Source organism: Cystoisospora suis (assembly GCF_002600585.1).
Source record: "Cystoisospora suis strain Wien I chromosome Unknown contig_1741, whole genome shotgun sequence".
In the NCBI taxonomy this organism is placed as follows: Eukaryota; Apicomplexa; class Conoidasida; order Eucoccidiorida; family Sarcocystidae; genus Cystoisospora; species Cystoisospora suis.
Genome location: NW_027154541.1, coordinates 28,079 through 48,193, shown reverse-complemented (window position 1 = coordinate 48,193; position 20,115 = coordinate 28,079). Strand labels below are relative to the sequence as shown.

Here is a 20,115-nt window from a genome sequence, read left to right as displayed (position 1 = left end):
AAAGACAATTCTCAGGGGATCGATCCTCTTTGATAGGACAAAGGCTGACTCGAGCAACATCGTCGGTGGTCCTTCTCCCCCCCAAGAGATTCGCATTACTCATTTTAGGGAGATGCAAGACAGCTGGAGAAAAGCTGAGGAAAGACGTCGGGCTTGCTTATGGTGCCTGTGACGTTGCCCTGGTAAGACTGCCGCCGGCCCTCGATACTGGGCAAAATTCAGTGCGCCGATCTGAGACCGACGCACCATAAACGATTGCGCTCGGAAAACCTCGAGCTATCCTCTGGTGAAGACTGTGAAGCAAACAGCGCCCAACATTGTTTGGGAGCCGGTATTTCTTGGCTTTTTGACAAGATAACTCGGCCGGAGTTTCACGTTGTTGGACTGACGGAGACACCGCCAAAAAACGGGGCCGTCTCAGCACCGCGGAGAGGGGCGGCCGTCAATTTCGCCGAAGTGGGGGGACACCTGGATCGTTGTACTTTTTTAGCGTGCTTTCAGTTGACTTTTGTCCCTCCTGGCTGCGAAGTAAACCCGCAAAGCCGTGGCGGCACTGTTTGTACCCTACGGTGTACGAGGAGCTGCCGAAAAGGGAGCGAGCGATTCTCAATCTCGGGCTGCCTTGGGCCCCCGTCGTCGTCACCCGAAGTGGATGCACTGCTGTCTTTGTCACCCTCTAAGTCCTCAGGATGGAGGAAGAAGCTACGAAGATCATGTCCGCCTACTGCTCTGGTGACTACGCTGCCGTAGAGGGAGCTTTCAAAGGCATGGACCAGGATCTTGTCAAGCATGCGGTGAACCGGGCTCGCGAACTAGGCAACTCTGCATTCTCGTAAGTTTCTGCACGCCAAGGACACGCTTTTTTCTAAGGTGGCTGCATCTGTAGTAGTGAGGAAGAGCCCACTCGTTGATACCTCATGCCTAGTCTGCTGCAAGACCGACGTAGTGCCGTGTAAGCATGAAACCGAATTTGTGAAGGATCAGGTGGAGAAATACATCCCAGCTAGCAACTTATTCTTCGCTTTCTCGTCGCAACTCGTTGCTTCTCAGCCAGTCTGTTGCATTTCTCGATTGAAGTGCTCCAGGTCCTTTGGAACCGCGTGACAGTTCCAGAGCGGCGGTATGTAGCGACGGCATACTCCACGGTCTGACCGTCTTGTAATAGACCAGTCTGCTCTTCTGGTGTTTTCCTTTCCGTTGGACTCTGAACAGCAAGAAAAACTACAAGGAGGCTATTCAATATTATAACGAGGCTTTGGCCGGCGAGGAGCCTTCCAAGAAGCACTTGTTGGTCTCAAACAGGTCGGCGTGTCATTTCCAGCTGAAAGACTATAACAAGGCGCTAGAGGACGCGAGACTGTGTATCCAGTTGAAACAAGACTGGGCCAAGGTATGCGAGGCACGAACTGCACTGAGAGCACCGCAGAATCATCGTCATGTCAGCCACGATGAAGGATACAAGCAAGCGTGTTCGCTCATCAGGTGCTACTCCCGGTCCTCTTCACGCAACTCACTATTCACTTCAGATTCCTATGGAGCCCACACGGCAACAGTGGGAATGCCGGATAGTTCTTTTCCATGGGTTCAGAAACTACTCTATTACCTACGTACTCCGAGGCAGAGAGCAATTGCCAACTCGCTGCGTTGTACTTTCTTGCAGGGATGGTTTCGGGCAGCCCGCGTGTTGTTCGCTACAGGCAAGTACAGTGGAGCAGTGTCCGCTTTCAAAGTGTCAAGACGGCATGAAACCGATCAATTGAAAGTGAAGGAGCTAGACGACTGGATCAACAAAGCAGAGCTGTGTGTTCAGAAAGCCAAGATTGTTGAGCGCGTTAGTGTGGACTACAAAAGATTCGATGACATCGAAGACCCCGACGAGGCGGCTCTGTGAGTTCTTCTGTATGCGTCTGCGAGGGTGGAGACAGCTTCTATGTCAGAATCCAGTAGTGGTAACTTTTCTGGATGTGTTACATTCCTTTCACAGAGAGGGAGAGTACCTGCCCACGGACGACCCTGCCGGATGCGGAATCGAATTCAGTGAACATCTGTCCGAGAAGCAGAAACGCGATCTCGAAATGTTTCTCACGGGTAAGAACTGCCGTCGTAGGCGTGAGAGAGTCGGTTGCTGCCTATACTTGACCGCTGGAGTGACAGCGGTGTCGACGTTTCTCATCGTTGTGCATGGAACCCCAGCCCGCTACCCGTTCAACGGAGCGGAGTCGCCCAAAACAAAAGACGTTATACAACTTCTCGATTTTTGCCGACTGTAACAACCTCGATATCGATCCGGCTCATGAGAGCTAGGAAGAGAAGTGCGGTGTTGATTCTTGTCCTGTTGTGCAGGGAAACCCGCTATTTGCAGTTCGGGAGACTCGCAAATACAATCCTTTTCATTCTCTCCCTCATCTGTCTTCACTGAAGCTCCCGACTATCTGGAACTTCTTCGGAGGACGAAAAAAACTCTCAAAAGGGGAGGAAAAACTAAAGGCGGCCTCGGAGAGTCCGAGCTGAAAAAGCAGCAGATCATAGCAGAAGCACCAGTGGCGCTATGTAGGTATTTGCAGGTAAGCAACAGGACCTCTAAGTTTCTCCTTCACTCCTTTGAAATTTCAGACGAAGCACTCGTTTTGGTCATAGCCAAGATTCCGTAGAAAGGTGAGAGCTCTCGCGGCTCGTCGAGTCCCCGCCACTTTTTCGCATGCTCATCCGGCGGTTCTTCTTCTGACGCTTGCCAGTGGCTCTCAGTGACGTCCCGAACTGTTGCGTGTAGTTGTTGAGATGTCTGGGTGGAATGTGTGTCTGTGTTCACCAGCTGACGACCGAGCTTCGTGAGCCGAAGCGACTCGCCGAGTCGATGAATACTAGGGAACTCATAAGCTTCACAGAAGGACTAGAGCAGTTGATACGAAGGGTTCCTGAGAACGAACAGCTTCCCAGTTGGTTGTTCCTTGGTACTGGGACTTGTCTTCCACTCGTCAAGGCCGCACAGCTTCTTAAGCAACGGTTCCCTTGTTCGTTCCTGAATAGTACCCCCCCCGCTCATTCAGAACCAGCCGGTGACAAAGACGCGGGCCAAGGGCCTGCTGGAGTGGAGGACCCTGATCAACAGGCAACCCTCAAGAGTGTCAACTGTCGTCCAATCACCGCGTGTCCGATCTTCTTATCACAACCGCTCGGTACGTCGGTGGACACCAAGGTGTGTCTGCTTTGTTTGTACCATGCTTGCACCTCGTCTACTTTTCTCTTCTTACAGGGGTCAAAAGGGATTGCGCCGCAGAATCCTTGAGATGTCATAGACGCAGCTGTGGAGAGAAGTCGAATGAAAAAACACCGGAGCCAGGGCAGAAGACCCTGGCTGATCTTCGCACGACAGGGCGCGCCTGCTTCGGATATGAAAGCGTCCACACCCGGACAGAGGAGCTAGAAACCGCGGAAAAAAAAGCAAGTGGCCTTGCGCTCGCTGAAAAATCTATTGTGAGTACAGGAGAGGCTACGAAACAAATGCTAGAGAAGAATGGCGTGGCGCCGGTAGTCAATGTCGTCCGGCAACCACTGGAGATGGTGGAATGTGCGGAAGAGTCATCTGATCTGCTGGACCTGGAGACGAAAGAAATTAGCAGGAGAGCGGAGATGCTTGTCATCGACCTCAGTGTGTTGGACGAAGGCTTCCTAGGTCGTCGGGTTGTTCCCAAAGTGCGCTTTGCACGCACGAACTTGTGTGTCAAGAACCCCATAGTGTATCCGAGCAGGTGAGTAGAGTGAGTGAAAGCTCGAAGGCAGTCCAGAATGACATGGCCGAGACAAAAAACCTGTTACCATTGTATCCCTTCAGTTAAAAAAGGGTTTCGTCTTGCAAACCTCTGTGAAATCTAACTCCGTATTTGTACCCTCACCGGGACGGAAGTGTGTGAGAGGGCAAAGTCGAGTTTCCTCCGGTATCCCACGGCGCAAGTGTTGTCGAAAGGACTTGACGCCATAAGAGGCTTCATCTTCACATAGCTTCGGTGAAGGAAGACGGTTTTCTATTCTCCTTGCAGTTTGCTTTGGGCTTGCTCACGAGCACATGGCGGCAATTGTGTAACGAGTGAGTTGCTTCACCTCCTGTCCTCAAGACATTTGTCGGCCTGGGAGCTCTGTTTCTCATCTATGTCTCTTACAGCGCTACAGTCTATGTGCAAGCATTCTCAATTGCGCTGCCTGAGACGACGACAGGATACAAATGGTCAGCTGTGGAAACAGCCGCGCGATGGAACCCCTACGCCGACCCTATGGTCGTCCGCCCGGTGGGGCCGCAAAGCACCGAAACCTCGAAAGCGGGAGGCCATTCTTGGTCGTACGGAGACGTCGCCGTGGCTCTTTCTGAGCCGCAGGCGGTGTTCCACTTCAGATTTGACGGTCCTCTTGAAAGCCTAGACCAGGTGAGGTTTTCCTGAAGAACCCTCCGGGAACAGTGCACGAGACAGCAACTCTCATGAGCTGAGTAGACCTTCACTTTCTCAGGAAATGTGAACCGCCTGTCACAGGTAAGAAGTTTAAAGTATCCCCAGTCGTCTCTTTAACGTGACAACTCTATCTCGAAAATACTTACGGTGAGAAGGGAAGTTAGTCCAAAAAGATTTTCCTCCGGTAGAATGTCTACAGCACGGATAGCTGCCACGAGATGGATCGGAGATCATCCTCAGTCCCATAAGCCAAGGGGACTCTACTGGCTGTAACAGTTTCGGGGATGTACGGACAACGGAGTATCTCTTTTTGTAAAGCCGGGATAGATTAAGTATAGCTCAGCCGAAAAGCGGACAATTCAGCAGTTCCGTGACCGGGGTGTCTTTTTCAGGTATCATCACGAAGGCGCCCCGGGCAAACAGTATTCGGTCGCTCGCGCCTTTTCTGCGACGAAGTGAATCTGATAGCGCTACGCTTTCGTTGAGTCTTGCCAAGGAAAGAAGGCTCGTGTACTGTGTCACCGCCTGCCGTCTGAACTCCTGCACGTCGTTCGCTTTTAACCCGAACTCGATACCAGGGGTTTTCTGAGCTTCCTGGTGTATGCCATGAAATGATCGACATCCTTACAATCTTCTGCTGTGGCGCAGGACCTTCCTCTGCATGGAGCGAAAGATCTAGAGCTGGCGTGCTCCCACAGCGGCTCTCTCAACGCTATAGTTGCCTGGTATCAGCTGCTGAGTCGAGAAGTTCAAGGCTGCTCAGCAGGACACGGAGATGCAGAAACGCTTGTGATCGACGGAGCGCCTATCCCTCACTCTGAAAGAGACAGGGACACTGCCTGCCATCACCCGACTAGAAGCGGGCTGTGGAAGCAAGCCGTGTTCTGGGTAGACCCACTACCTGTCACGGAAGGCCAAACACTTGCTGTCCAAGCCTCTCACACTTCTTCTCGACTGCGATTCAAGTAAGAAGAAAAACTGCCAGCGCACGGGCTCTCGAAAGTCACCCTCGATTGTTTCGATAGTGCGGCTCCGTTTGAAGTGGAGGTTCGGCTAAATACAAAGGCATGTGCCTCTCGAATCAGTGCGGAAGGAAACACGCTGCGCAGTGCTAAAACCGGCGTGCACTCAGTAGTCTTCCGCACGTGTAATAGCCACAGACAGTTATACTGAAAGGGTTCGCTCCCTGACCGGAGCTGCCTAGGCTGTTCTTTCGTCTATCGCGGGGAAGTGCGGAAACAGGCCCGCAAGGGATTTTCACGTCGTGTCTCCTGCCTCCCAGACTGGTGTCTCCATCCGAATCGCCGACTCGAACTCAGCAAGTCGCGGTCGCTCGCTATCACCTCGACCTCCTCCGTGACCCCGGTCTGCTCTCACGTAAGCGCAACAGAACTTAGAGAACCAAAGCTAAACTGCTGTGCCTCCTCTTGTCGTCGGTGTATAGCAAAAGACCTGCAGTGGTGCCACAACAGGAGGATGGTTGTCTACCATTCGCATCTGATGCCGCCAGTCCAGGCCCTCATCCACTTGGTAGAGTCCGTTTCTGGCGCTAGTCGTGATTCTCACCATCCAGCTTCAGTCTCAGTTTCCACGGCTGACGCGAGTAAACTAAGAAGACTGGAAATGACACAGACATGGTTCTTCTGTTGTTCTCTTGCGGTGTCTCTGGGTAATTAGACTTAGAAGCAGCGTTCGGTCGCATCGCTCAGTCCCAACTGAAGAAGATTCGACAGCGCATGAGCAAGTACGAGCAGCTCTCCGCGTCTGCAGACGCAACTGATTTGCCTGCAACTCCCCCCCTCTCGGTGGTTTGTGTTGGTGGCGCACCTGCACCTCTCCCCTTTCTGATGGGCCATGGAGCGGCGCTAGAAATCGTGCGTATGGAGGGCCGGGACGCTTCTGCATGGCACCGACAGCAAAGCAGGATTCAGAAGTACCAGCTGACGGTTGTGGACCCATGGCCGGGCATCATGAAAACCTGCAAGAAAGTCGCCAGGGAAAACGCCGAGGTGAGAGTAGGGAATGCGCATTTGGAGACTAAAACACATCGAGCACCGGGGGCTATCCTTTTTTGCCCGGAGTGTAGAGATTCGAAGATGCGGTGGCAGACACTTCCCACATCAGTCCCAGAAAAGAATGCTTCCTTGTAGCTCCAGCCCCGGGCATTTTATTACAGGAGAAGAAGACAATGTAATAACTGAGACCAAAGGACCGTGAAGATAAATGTACCTGGCGGTACATGGAGCAAAGCCCTCCCGCTCCCGGAACGAGCTGTCAGGAGGGGTAAGTGCGCCTTGCCTTGTGCCTTGGTGTGTGTTCCCTGAACTGGCAGTTGCTTTTAGAGCAGAGTCTTGCACCGAGCCTCTTAGTTGCCAAAGAAGACAAGTGGAAGCCAGTCTCCGACCTGAGTGCCGAGGCCGCGAAGGGGACGCCGGCGTCCTTGGCACACCAGAAACGTGCAACCTCCTCAGGAAACGAGAAGACTGTGAAACAGCCGTGTGGGGGATCGGCTACTGCAGCAGCGGCAGATAACTCAAGTGATTCTCTGCTTTTGAAATCAAAGCTCAAGGAAAGATTTACTTTCATTGAGAAAGATGTTCGCCAACTCAAGCCTCCTCGTGGTGAGTTGTAGTCTCTGGCAGCCACGCCAGTTCGCCTGTCAGACACCGAGTTACACCGTTTAGATGGGAGTGCTACTGTCGCCCGTTACTCTAACTCAGGGGCTTGGGAAACAGCAACAGACTTCTCTTTCGAGCGAGACCGGGAGTAGATGCCACAAAAACGCTCTTCCATGAACGAACCGAAGTTCAAGCTCAGCTACGACCGCATCTGCAAAACTTTAGCCTGCCCCCGAGGGCGAGGCTAGCACGATGGAGGGTGACAGTACCGCCGAGTTCACGAGAAGCCCAGTGGCCGCGGCAACCCCTGTACGAGTCCCACCCATTGCATACTTTCTGTTCGGTCTGGCCCCCGGAAAACCCTTTGCTCACTGCAGCGTTGCCCGGCCGTCTGTAAGCCCTTGCTACGTCCTCGCAGATGTGATTGCGCAGGTGAAGAAGATTCGTGTAGTCTCTTGACTCTGGCTGAAATACTCCGGCTTCCTATGGGCACTGACATCCAAGCACAGCTCGACCAGGCGGACCAAGCAGACCCAGAAGGTGCCGCGCTTTGTCGGATTTCCTCGCCGTTTCTCATATGCGTGTCCGGTCTCTTCGATTATGGTTGTCTTGGAGAAGGCGCCCTTCCGCTGTCCAAGTTTGTCGCCAGAGTGAGTCGTTGCCTATTCTTTTGGGGTCTCAGTAAACAAGCATCATAGCAACTCCCGGGGACTCTGAATCTCGCTTTCGGTCCGAGTTTCCGGGCATCGAGAGGTAGCGAATACCAGGGCAAGTTGAGAATACCGGACACAAGACTCTCCACACTTGGTGGCTTAGTAAATTTCATGGCTGCACAGCTTTGTCTACGGATCATTTGACAGGTTCTCATGAACAAACGCCACGGCGTGTTCGTTCCGAGGAGAGCCCGTGTCTTCGCAGTCCTCGTCGAGCTCGGCAGCCGCTGTCTCAAGGAGATCAACGTGGAGACGTGGAGAACCTACCGATACATGCCAGACTACACAGGGATTAACCTCGATGAAGAAACGTTCACACAACTATGTGATCCTTTTGAAGCCTGGGATTTTGATCTGTGTACGTGATAACAAAGGCGTTCTCGGGGGCACTCAAATCTGACACGCCAGACCATCACTAACGACGAGCAGAACACTTGGTCTTGGAGAAGTAGTTTCTCTGAATGCGCTCTAAGCCTTCTCATCTGCTTGGGCGATGGACTGAATCTGCCTGCGAATTTGGATGACTCGGTAGTTCAGACCTGACTGGAGACCCCAGGCCTAAATCCCGCGGTTTCAGGGAAAGCTAACAAAACGTGAACCACTGTATACTGTCTGTGCAACCGGCACATCGAAGACACGGTGGCTTGTGGTAGCTAAAGGGGGAGTTCTCTTCCCATATGGCGCTGATCTCGGTCGCGTGAAAAAGAAGGATGTTCCTTCGCTGTAGTCTCCTCGTTGTCGGAGGTGTGTTTGATCAGGTGTCACCTCCCTGGTCCAGTCGAGTGCAAAGTTATGTAGTGGGCGTCTAGTGGGCGTCTACGAGCTTCCCGTAATCAAAAAGAGAGCTCTCGTCACCAATCACAACTTTCCTTGTGTGCTCGCCTTGTCCGCTGCAGCTCAGAACGTCCTTGCCGATCGGTCCTCTCCGCTTTTTGATCGAGCGAGAAAAGAAGTGAAGGTGAGCACCGGCAAAATTGCTTTTGCTGGACGCATTTTCCTATGATCAGCGCGGGCGTACACGTAGACGTACTGGCAGGCGGACCTTGTCTTCTTCGTCAAAAGCCGACCGACACCCAACCACCCGGCACCCGTATCCTACAGCTAGAGACCCCTTCTCCGGTCCGATGGGGCTCCTCAGGTGAAACTCACTCAAGCTGGAGAGGTCAATGCCGCTGTCTTTTGGTTCGAGCTCGAAGTGGACGACAGTCTCACGATCTCAACATCTCCGGAGCTTATCAGCTTGAAGGAGCGAAGCAGCGACGAGAAAAGAACAGAATGCTCTGATGTCTCTAGCACCCACGAAACTTCTGGTCAACTCCGTACACAAGCATCGGAGGCCGCAGAGGCGACGGGCCATGTGGCATACCGCACAAAAGCGTGGAGGCAAGCGTGCCAGATGCTAACCCCAGTTCAGGTGCGCTTTCAGGAAGAAAATAGTTTCTTGCAGAAGCCACCTTACTTCTTTCTGCGTGTGTTTCCGAAAAAGCCCCGTACCCGAATCAGGTGCTTGCACCCGAAGCAGTCTGCACCTTCGCTAGTTCCCCGAGAAATGACTAGAATGAAAGCCTGACTCCAGTCAGATTCGCCGCTGACATCTTCGGTTCCTCAGATTCCCCACCTAGATGACATTCGCGGCTTGCTCTTTCTGGGGCAACGTGAAGTGCTCGTTGCCTCACCCTAATGTCCGTTCTCTACTACGCTTTGCCCTCCGCGATTTCCCACCGGGGAGTTTGCTTCCTCCTGCGTATGTCCAGCACCGAGTTCCGCGTAACCTCGAGCTCCTTGGTGAGTTGCGCTTCTAGGTGCAGATTCGCGTTTGTTGTTCGGCATCTGGCGCCGCCGCCGGCTGTAATGCTATCTTTCTATCGCAGGTAGCCGAAGGCCAATCGGTTTCTGTTGGGATTGCACACGACAGCACGAAAATCCTATTTAAGGTCTCCACTGAGGAACTGCAAGAAGATGAAGAAGAGTGAGTGGGCAATCTACTTTAGACTCTGGTCTCTTACTGTCACGGCGGATGCAGGAACTCAGACGCTGTCAGGGTCAGCGGGCCGTGTACGCGTACCACCCATGAGCGTTGGGCAGATACACAGGCAAAAAAGGCCATATTGTTACTTTGGCAAGCGAGGATACACTGCATAGGCCAGCGACTGAAACACTGGTAGTCACAAGCGAGCTGTTGGATCGCGCATCTCCAAATAGACACACATCGGCGGCCTGCAAGCTAGGGTCCCCGCTTCGATGTCTCTGTTTGTTTTGATGTACAGGATCCGCCCACTGGTGGACTCAACATGGGCTGAGATGTTCGACCGACAACGCCAGCTGAGCACGACATGGATGAAAGCACTGAATACTAGCAGCGAGAACGCTGAGGCCACCGGAGTGTCAGAGGTAAGTGCGGCCTTCACAGTCGCCGCGAAGATAGCAGGTGGCTATCTGTCCATATCAATTAATTTACAAGACGCAGACCAGAAGCCGTTTCGCTCCTGCTACAGCCCTCCGAAGCGGAAAACCTGGGCGACACTCAGCCTTCAGGCGCGTTGTCCTCTATGCACGGACAACCCCTGCTTCACACTCTTAAAGCTGCGTGCGGTTTGCTGGGACAGGTCGTACGGGCAGCAATGAACATTGCCACCGACGCTGGAAGACAGCAACACTTCCTGATCGACCCGACGGAGGCGGCATCTTTCGCTTTGACATTGTTCCTATGAGTCGCAGAACGCCAAGCTTCGTGCTCCGCCCAGGCAACGCCGGGGTAACCACCTGCCGCGTCAGAGGGCCGGGTGACGAGGACGCGGCAATCTGTGTTCTCAGGATGTACGTACGAGCCTCTGACGTCTTTGTCTCACGAAACGTAGGCTCCCTTGAGAAGAATCTCGCCCTTCGAGTCACCAGAGCGGGCCGTCTTGTGCAGCCTAAAAACGCGCTCAGTTCATGAGGGGCAAGGTGCCGGGACCGAACTCTCGTGATGGAATCAAAATTTACTCGGCCAGCATTGGGAAGCCGCTTCCTGCCTCCGTCTGGAGGTATCTGCTTTAGCCTGGCCGTTCGTGAACAGTACCCTTGCTGCAGAAAGTTGCTCAGCGCCGGCGGAACGAGCAGCGGGAACGCCTGCAGTCCGCGGGACACAAATGCCTCCATAGAGATCGTAGACATCTGTGGCCTATGACACCGAAGGTGTACACGTGGGCTGGAGACGCGGGAGAGCCTGCAACGCCGCGGATATTGTCACGTTCAAAATTTAATCAGTCTTAGAGCTGTAGGCCACTTGGTGCCGGAGACGGAAAAAAAGGTTTAGATTGGCCCATGGTCGGCCGATACAGCATGGACACGCAATCAACACAAGAAAACTGCCTGTCAACTTTCTGCAACTGCCATCAAAGGACTGCAAAATCTAGTCAGCCTCCCTCGCCGACTGCACAGGTTTGAAGGCAATACAAACTCGTAAGAGCCTGATCAGGCCTGAGTCCCAAGTTTCTTCTTTTCTGATTTCATCTTAGACGTCATCGCCGGAAGCCTGACTTCGTGGCGTTTGGCGGTCACGAAGCGGGAACAGTTATAATTTCACTAGGAAAGAGCGCTACGAACAAGAACTCGTCGGAATGTTCACGAGGCTAGAGTTCGCGTTCGCTACATGCGACTCGCTGGATGCACTGCACCTCTTCATTCGTGTAGGGACGACAATTTCTGGAGCGCACTGTACATTCATATAGCACTTATAGAAGTTCTGCTCTGTTGATGCTACGGCAGCAGGGTGATATTCCCCCTGCGTAGCACCCTGGCAACGGCGTTGGCCCAGCACATCTCTGGTCGAAGATTATTCTTTCTCCTCTGAGAGGTGACGCGAGAGAACAGATCTGGGAGAAACGCGGGTCGCAAAGGTCGCTACCGGGGGAAGCGTTTACATTTGGAGCACCTGCAGAAACCGCAGCACGTAACACACGAGACATCGACTATCGATGAGTAAGGGTTCAAAAGTGCTGGTGTACAACGCAGACCAGAATAAACGTTCTTGACGCAAGCCTCGATCTCAGAGTGTTCTTACCGCTCTGCTGAGGATATGCAGGTGCAGGCGCGTTTGCACCGTTTCGTAGTGAAGCCAGAGAGGGGACGCTGCCGGCGGGCCCTGCTCCCGGAGCGTTTCTGGTGTTGTATTGCTGCGCTGGAGCATAACCGCCGTTGTACTGCCCCGCATTACCGGCTTGCGCGGCCTGCTGAGAGCTTTGTCCTGCAGCGGCAGCTTGCATATAGCCGCCGGAGGCAGCATTCATCTGCTGGGTGAAGGTTTGACGACTGTATGACAGGGCAGCACTTTCTGCAGCAGCATAGCCTCCTCCAAAGCACTGCAGGCGACAACAGACCACCAAGGTGTCTGAAACCCCACCTCCTTTACCCTTGCCCTTAGCCGGGGCAGCTTTACCAAGACCTCTGCTGACAGCAGAATCTACTGAGGCATTCTCTTCGTTTTCGGATTGCGACAGAACGTCTTCATCTTCGGTTTCCCCCACCTCTCCGTCAGCCTGAGAAGCGGAGTCGTCACCGGATGCCTGAAGCCGGCGGTGACCGCCCTTCTTTCCACCTTGGACTGGCATCATCATCGTCACCGGCATCATCGCGTGGGACTCTTTGCCGTGGTGGGAGGCACACGCGCCTTTGAGATGACGGCTGAGAATTGGATATGGGCCGACGATACTGACATTGCATACATCTTGTCGTACAGCTACGCACGTGTTATCTGGAATCCCTGCATCCAGGAAGGCCCCGAGACCTGGATACTCGGGACCGCAGCCGACATCCTCAACCCACTGGCAGTCGATAGCTTTGTTGTTCGTTAAAAAGACGTAGCTGGTCGACATCGAGATGTCGCGCAGATCAGCACACGTCGCCACCCGAGGAAGATTGAGGAACTGAGGCATGATACACATCTCCCCAAAGGCTGCTCGTGACATTTGCAGGGACTCGCTCGTGGCCTGATTCATCTGATTCATGAACACAGGAGCGGGAGTCGTAGTGTACGTCGGAACGTAAGGGCTTCGATTTTCTTCCAGAGGCAAAAGAGCTTCCTGAGTAGTGGTTGTCGTAGTCGTAGTCGTAGTTGTCGTAGTCGTAGTTGTCGTAGTCGTAGTTGTCGTAGTCGTAGTTGTGGTAGTCGTAGTTGTCGTAGTCGTAGTTGTCGTAGTCGTAGTTGTCGTAGTCGGCTTGCAGATCGGGCGACAGCACACAATTTCTCCTCGGAAGCCTGATGTGACCCTCAAGCTGTCAGGAAGCCTTTCAACCCGGAGACAGGGTCCCACGCCTTGTGGAAGATACACGGGTGACGAATGACTAGCTCCCTGTTTCTGAAGTCTTTGTTTATAAACTTCGATGCCATGGCCATTTCCATCGTCGCAGGAAATGTCATCCAGCAGGTCACAGCCTTGGTACTCTTCCTGTAAAACAACTCCAGACCCTGGTATGGAACCGATGACTCCGAGATCTCGGCAGGAATTCACTGACGGTATGCCAAGGAGAGCCGGGACGATGCACTCAGGTGCAGCTTTCTGTGGGGCTGCCGGTAACTTGGCGACCTCGATGATTTCTTTTACAATCGTCTCGCCTTTCTTTTGAGGTGGAGGGGCGTGGCCTTTTTTAGTTGGCCGAGGTTGGTACTCGAACTCTTTCTGGGGTCCTCCGTGAACTGAACGGACAAACAGCAAGAATCATCAAAACATAGTTTAGGCGCCTTGAACCAACAGCAAGCTTCTCAAAAGCAGCAAAACTTATGCATCAACCTGACAGTGACGAACAATTTCCTGGCTCACCGGTCGAGACACTGAGGAACAGCCCAACAAACAGGGCGACGGTGTGAACGGCCTTCGTCATTGTTCGGACGCTGAATCACTTTTCTGGATGACAAGAGCGGGTGCAGTAGTTAGTTAACGGGACCCGCGATTTGCTGGTCACTCGTTTCTATCGTCCTGAGAGAACGGACGCGGATCTCTGACAAGAAGGCAGAAGATACGGACCTCACAGAACGACCGTTAAGAAACTTAAAAGTGAGCAGGAAGTGCAGTTTTCTTGTCCACGAGCAAACCGCGGCTTTCTGGTTAGCTGACAGGCCATGCACGATGAAGAGATCACAACCTCCGTGCACACTCGAGTGCAGCTAGCCGGTACGGCACCGGATCAGTTTGTCTGCGTGGATTCCGGCCGTGTGTGCACCGTTGCACGACTATTTTTTTTACTCCCCGAGTTTCGGTAAGGTCATCAATCGGCGAGGAGCAGGATAGTGAAGGCTGCGGTCAATCGTGTAGGCCGCTTTTGACTGTTGATGCTGATCCAAGACCGACTGCGTTCGAACAAACGGGCACACTCTGCTACATGGCTGACGAAGTGTCTTTCCCGCAGGGGATCAACGTGGAGGCAGCAGCAAGTTCTTGTCGTTCCCCTGGGACTGCGTTTATTTTCAGCCCGGACTGCTGTGAGCGTGCAGTCTATGTTGGACTCCCGCACGAGTCAGCCGCTGTTCGGCGGAACCCCGGTCTCGATTCCGCTGAGGGGAACCGGCATCGCGTCTGGGTCGTCGATGACGGGCACCGTGTCAGAAAAACTGTTCTCGGCGGACAGAAAGACTTCACTGAGGTTCCCTGTTATGAGACGGTCACCCAGGGCATGTGCTGCAGAACCGTGGGTTCCGAAAGCAAATGCGCTACGAACAACGGGGTCTGTGGTGTAGTTGCCTTCTGCCTTCTTGCCAGAACGGCACCGGCACTGGGTTTGCTAAGTAGAACAGAATAAGGCTCTCTATTTCCGGCTATGCAGCTTTTTGCAAGCCCAATTCATGCCTTCTGATCCTTAACAAGTTGCTGCGAGGACTCGTAGTGCCCAGTGCTATTACAGCGTACCTCACAGTGACTTCAGTGCACGCATCCGAGAACTAGGTTTCGTTCATGGCCAGTTTCACAAACTCCTGGGGAACTAGTCGGACACTAGATCATATGAAAACTTGGTTCTTCAAGGCTCAGGCCACCTTGGTGAATATCACATTTCATTCTCAGTTCTCTCCTACACATCTGGCAACTCACTACCCCACGTGTCCACAACCTTAACAGAAAGCTACTTGCTTACTGAGCGAAACTCTGAGTCAAACTCACTCCAGTCCGTAGTGTGGTGTATCTGCAGCAGTTAGGCAAACAACCTCAGACTCTTGGCAGCAGTAACTAGTGAAAAAGTGTAGCGGACAGGGTCAGCGGGCCGTGTAGGCGCACCACCCATGAGCGTTAGGCAGATATACAGGCAAGAAAGGCCATATTGTTTCTTCGGCAAATCCCCTACGTCGCGATCGCTTCACCGTAGCGGCTCCCGGGCGTCACGGGCGAGGAAGCAAACTCACTGGTTTACTCCTGGTGCTTACCAAACCGCCTTCTCGGAACATCCGCATACAGGTGATTCATCAACTTACACTGACAGAACGGATCGCACTTTGGTCGTCTCGCATGCAACTCCTTGAATGCAACCTCGAGAACCACTTCCGGCAAGACCTCAATGTCTACATCTTCATGAAGCAGTCAGAAGTCCACCCGGGCTGTCCGAGGACCATTAGTCAGCCGGATATACTCCCCCACCCCATAGGGTGAACACTACCAACAGTACACTGGAGGCTGTGTAAGCTAGGTTATCGTGTAAACTCTACACTATACACAACGGGAGAGAAATTATGTGACATTTAGCACTCCCTGAAGGAGTGGGTGGACGTCGAGTGCGGCTACGAGGTAGGTCCCAAGATATGGGAGACTGGCGCTCTCCCGTCGACCCGTCTGTGACCTGAGTTGTCTGAGAACCTTGTACGCGCCAGAGAAGCCGGCTGGCGTCACCGCCGCCCTAGCTAGTGTGATAGGGCAAGGGCTCACAGATCTCCGGTGCCTCCGGGCTGTATGCGAAGGAAGATGCAGGCTAGGTCAACTTTGTCCAAGAGCCATGGCTAAAGTATACTGGCAGTAACTAATGAGGCAGTAGAGTACCAAGTCACGTGGGCTGTCAAACAAAACAGCGTCATTTCAAAAGGGCAAGTCCCCTGTCGCATCTTCTATCTTGTCCTGTAGTGTAAGTAGCACAGCTCCACGCAGACAGTTTTTGTTTCGTTCAGGCTCCAGTTCGCCTTCTCTGCACCCCTATCTGACATGTACCGACTTGAAACGAAGCCAAATACTCTTGCTTTCAAGTCTCTAAATGTGAGCTAACAATTGCAACTGCCTTCATGGACTGACCCGATCTCAGTCACAGACAGGAGCCTTTTCTTTACACCAGCAGACAACCGACCAAAGGCCTGGCGACCAAGGTGTCTTACACATCTTCAGTTCACTTAGGCGTCGCCCCGCGTACTCTTGGGTCGTGGAAGAAGTAGCTGAGAAGTACTGCTTTTGTAAGAGCAGAACGTACGTACAGTAGTAGCGCAGTGGAAAATCGACCAGAGCTCCCTAGGGTCGCCTGCATGCGACACTCACGCCCAGTCTGACTGACATGCATCCAAGAAAGATGCAGTCTCTTCCTCGCCTGTGTAACACCGACCGAATCAGAGGCTCCGGCATTCACTTCTTCCAGATTATGCCTCACTCCTAAGCATCGGCATCATCCTTCAGACTTCGCCGCTCGAGCGCTGTACGATTTTGGTACCTGTCGACCGTTCAAGAACTATCCCGTGTGAATGTTTGGCGGTCTCAACTCAACCTGCGTCAGTTTTCCTTGTCGATTACCTCAGTTTTCTTTCCTCTACCTAGTCATTTAAGAGAAGGGAGGTCCGTGGACTTGACTTCGTTCGTCAGTCGCTTACACTACGCTCGATAGGACACCTCCGCGTCACTCACTATTCACTGACACGGCCCTGCCCCTTCAAGGCCCCGATGTCTTTTGACGCTAACAGCTGCCGGAGATCTCCCTCTTTCCGGCGCACACAGGATTCCGATCTAAGGTGTTGCCATTCTGTATCTCTTCGCTTTATTTGTTTGGTTTCAAATGCATTCTTTTCTTTCTACTTTCATCTTAGCTCCAGGCAGCCGAACAGTAGACATTCAAAATTGTGAAGATAGAAAGGAAGCGACAAGCACGAACAACGAGCCTCGCTGTTTGCTTATGTCAAGGAAAACCACAATAGGCGCCAAGTGTACTGACACACCAGAGTGTGATAGATGACACCTCCCAAAAAAGCAAGAACGTGTCACCTGAAGAACATAGGTACGTATATCGCACGTTTCTTTGAGGTAGCTTGTATCAGAACTTATTTCTTCACATCTGAGCGAAGACACGGAATGTGTATAAGGTCTTCATACGCATATATCTTCATTCACATACAAAAAAGCTAGGTACTCTGTTTTCTCTAAGATCTCTTCATGAGACCAACAGATTCTCTTGGAGTTACGATGGCTGTAGATGAAGCGACTCCCGAGAAAGAAGAGCGAGAGCCGTGAGTTCCGCTGCATTTTGATCTGCAACACGTCTCGCCTGAGAAGTCACAAGAAAGCAAATACCAAAGTAACACTTTCTCATTCAAGAGATTTTCGCATCAGGAAAATGCAGCTGGGGAGTTCTCCTATAACGCTTATATACTCTGGTGTATCGACACCCTAGTCTGAAGACCTAGCCGACAAGTCTCCCAGGATGGCCTGCCCTCTCAAGCTCCCATGCTCCAGCGATGTTTGTCCGCTGTGTGTTTCTCGGCTGTGCCTCTACTAAAAAGATTCAAGCGACCTATACACGACTGTCCCCTTAACACTCTAGCTATCACAGCGGCCCCGGCATCTCCTTCCGCCTCCCGGCCTGCCTGGTCTCCATACTGCAAAGGGTCTACATCTACATATCCAGATGTTGGTATGCGTATTACTATATATGTATGTAGACACGCTCATAGGGGTGTATACGAAGGCACGAGAGATAGCTCCCTCACTCCAGAGGCCCGTTTTTTCTCCATATGTATAAGAACCTGTCTACTCACATCACATCACAGCTCATCTTCCTCAGAGTCCCTTAGGAAATTCTCCATGTGTACATACATGAAAGACCATACTCAAACTAGGTAAGAAGATCGCCCAAAGAATAACTGTCTTCTCCTATTCTTTCCTATGTTCTACAAGAAGAAAACGCCGAGGCTTTTCTTCCTGTCGTTTACCTGTGTGAACTCATCAATGATAGCTTCAACTCTCCGTAAAAGAGACTGAAGAAAAACAACTTCTCTCGCTTGTTCTTCTTCTTCTTCCTCCTCGTCCTTTTCCTTGTGACCTTCTACTGTCGTACGTCCCCCCCCCTCTCCTATCTGCACCAGAGAAGAAGAAGAACGACGACCACTGCCTTGAGCCGCCGAGGAGATGCGATTTTGGGCCTCTACGACTTCTTCTTCAAGTTTCTTCCGTAGCTGTATAGAAATAGACACGAAAGCATTCACAGAGACAAGAGACCACCACACAAGTCGTAGACCATCGAAGAAGATGATAGACAACAGAAAGATCCTCTTTCACGGCGGCTGGTATCTATCTCTATGAGAATGAGATGTGTTGCGCTTTTTCTTCTACTGTCTTCTCTCATCGCCATCTGACGAAGTTGTCTGTCCAAGGTTGCCCAAAGAGATGCAGAAGAGACACGAAGAATCTAGACACAGAAAGAAACAAACTAGACTAATAAAGACAATATAGGAGGCGCATGCGAGAAGTTATCAAGGTATCGGAACTCCCTATATAGAGCGGTAGACATCAACCATCTCTTTCTTGCGCATGCGCTCTCTCTCTTTCTCTCTCTCTTTCCATCTGTCTCTATCTATGCTTCTTACCTCCCTCTCTAACCGTATACAGTATCTATGCGTATACATACATGGTTGAAGTACGACCCTTCATATGAATCCACAGTAGATATACACACGTCTATCGAATGAGATAGAAAGGGAAGTGTGGATTCCTCAGCTGCTCTACTTCTTCCTCTCGTATGTATAGAGGAGAAGAAGACAGAGCGAGTACTACCACTGGATGTGACTCCCTCCACTTCACTCCTAGTCTTTGTAATCGTCTCTTGGAGACCGTTAAAAGCAAGACAAAAACGAAGAAAGCCATGTATGCCATTCATTCCTCTCTCTCCCTTTCTTCTATCTGTATATATATAGGAATAAGGGAGTAATATATATGTATATATATATATATACACAGTTCTGCATATAGAGATATATGTATCCATTTCAGTATATAGTGAAGAAGTTACCTGGAGAACATGAGGTAGAGCGATGATGAGAAATCCATTACGTAGAGCTTTGGCTTGTTGTGTAGGTGGGATCTTCCCAATCCATGCCCCACTCGGGATAGATGAAGATGACTGTCTTGATCTTCTCTCTTCAAGCATAGATGACTCGTCGGAGATCTTCTTCTTTTTCTCCTCCTCCTCCTCCTCCAAATCCGTTGTATACAACCCTAATCCATCCTTGAAACATCTCCATAGATAGTCGACTATACGAAAAGCTTCATAGAGACGATTGCTGTCTCTCATAAGGAATGCTAACGCCGTCACAGGATCAGATGGCAGCTCACCTACACGGAGATATCTCAACTATACCACACAGACACAAAGAAATGCCTGATATACATACATATACTATACACATACATCAATACATACATGCATACCTACACGCATCAACGCAAATACTCCTTTTCTCTCTCAATGCATATATATAGATATATATATATATATACATATGGGATTCTAGATGAAGACGGGGCTTTTCTTGCCTCCTTAGAGAAGGTCTTTGGTATCCTTCGCTTGAATATTCTGAGAGCTGAGCTGTCGTCATTCAAGAAGAAGAAGAAGAGGGGGAATCCATCGAGCTCCTCACTCTATTTGCCTCGTTTGTTCTTCAGCGATATCTAGCCACGACTATATAGATAGATATCCATTGATGTATGTACAGACAGGCGAATATGCAGATACATGGAGTGCATGCATACAGTACATGTCCTACCTTACGACGACTGCTCCATCCATCTTTTCTCTTCTCCTCTTCTTTCTACGACAGTCTGCAGATCAATTCCACCTCTCTTCTGTGCCAAAACATCTTCTCTTTGCTACTCTGTGGTGTATAGATCTATAGATACATTTCTTCAGATCGCTCCTTTGAATAGAAGCTAATCAATGAACGTCTCCTTCCTATTGTATGGAGTCTGTGGCATGTCTTTGTCAAACAAAAGATAGGAGAAAGAAAGAAATAGAGAAACCTCCCGTATGGTCTATACAGGACAATCTATACTCAAGTTACATGGAAGGATTTGCCTCTCTATCTTCACTCTATCCGTCTATCGATCCACATATCTCTATCCACCTACCTTTAATCTA

At 51.4% G+C, this 20,115-nt stretch overlaps 3 protein-coding genes across 3 annotated transcripts; 1 reads left to right on the top strand and 2 right to left on the bottom strand.

Moving 5' to 3' along the window:
- Positions 1-689: 689 nt before the first annotated feature.
- On the top strand, positions 690-10,484 carry CSUI_003859 (tetratricopeptide repeat-containing protein; the record flags this gene model as incomplete). The annotated part of the gene is made up of 19 exons (XM_068064054.1): positions 690-832; positions 1,213-1,390; positions 1,661-1,887; positions 1,985-2,088; positions 2,344-2,564; positions 2,813-3,176; positions 3,254-3,749; positions 4,160-4,418; positions 5,091-5,407; positions 5,725-5,819; positions 6,126-6,451; positions 6,775-7,063; positions 7,493-7,710; positions 7,921-8,131; positions 8,670-8,731; positions 8,912-9,187; positions 9,645-9,742; positions 10,041-10,164; positions 10,380-10,484. The coding sequence occupies 19 exons, from the start codon at positions 690-692 to the stop codon at positions 10,482-10,484; spliced, it is 4,113 nt and encodes a 1,370-aa protein (XP_067923974.1).
- A 1,005-nt stretch (positions 10,485-11,489) lies between these two features.
- On the bottom strand, positions 11,490-15,206 carry CSUI_003858 (uncharacterized protein; the record flags this gene model as incomplete). The annotated part of the gene is made up of 3 exons (XM_068064053.1): positions 11,490-11,689; positions 11,819-13,450; positions 15,167-15,206. The coding sequence occupies 3 exons, from the start codon at positions 15,204-15,206 to the stop codon at positions 11,490-11,492; spliced, it is 1,872 nt and encodes a 623-aa protein (XP_067923973.1).
- A 1,536-nt stretch (positions 15,207-16,742) lies between these two features.
- CSUI_003857 (uncharacterized protein) lies at positions 16,743-19,332 on the bottom strand. The gene is made up of 3 exons (XM_068064052.1): positions 18,991-19,332; positions 17,915-18,157; positions 16,743-17,250 (listed from the first exon to the last, which is right to left on the bottom strand). The coding sequence occupies exons 1-3, from the start codon at positions 19,270-19,272 to the stop codon at positions 17,164-17,166; spliced, it is 612 nt and encodes a 203-aa protein (XP_067923972.1). The 5' UTR covers positions 19,273-19,332; the 3' UTR covers positions 16,743-17,163.
- Between the last annotated feature and the right edge of the window lie 783 nt (positions 19,333-20,115).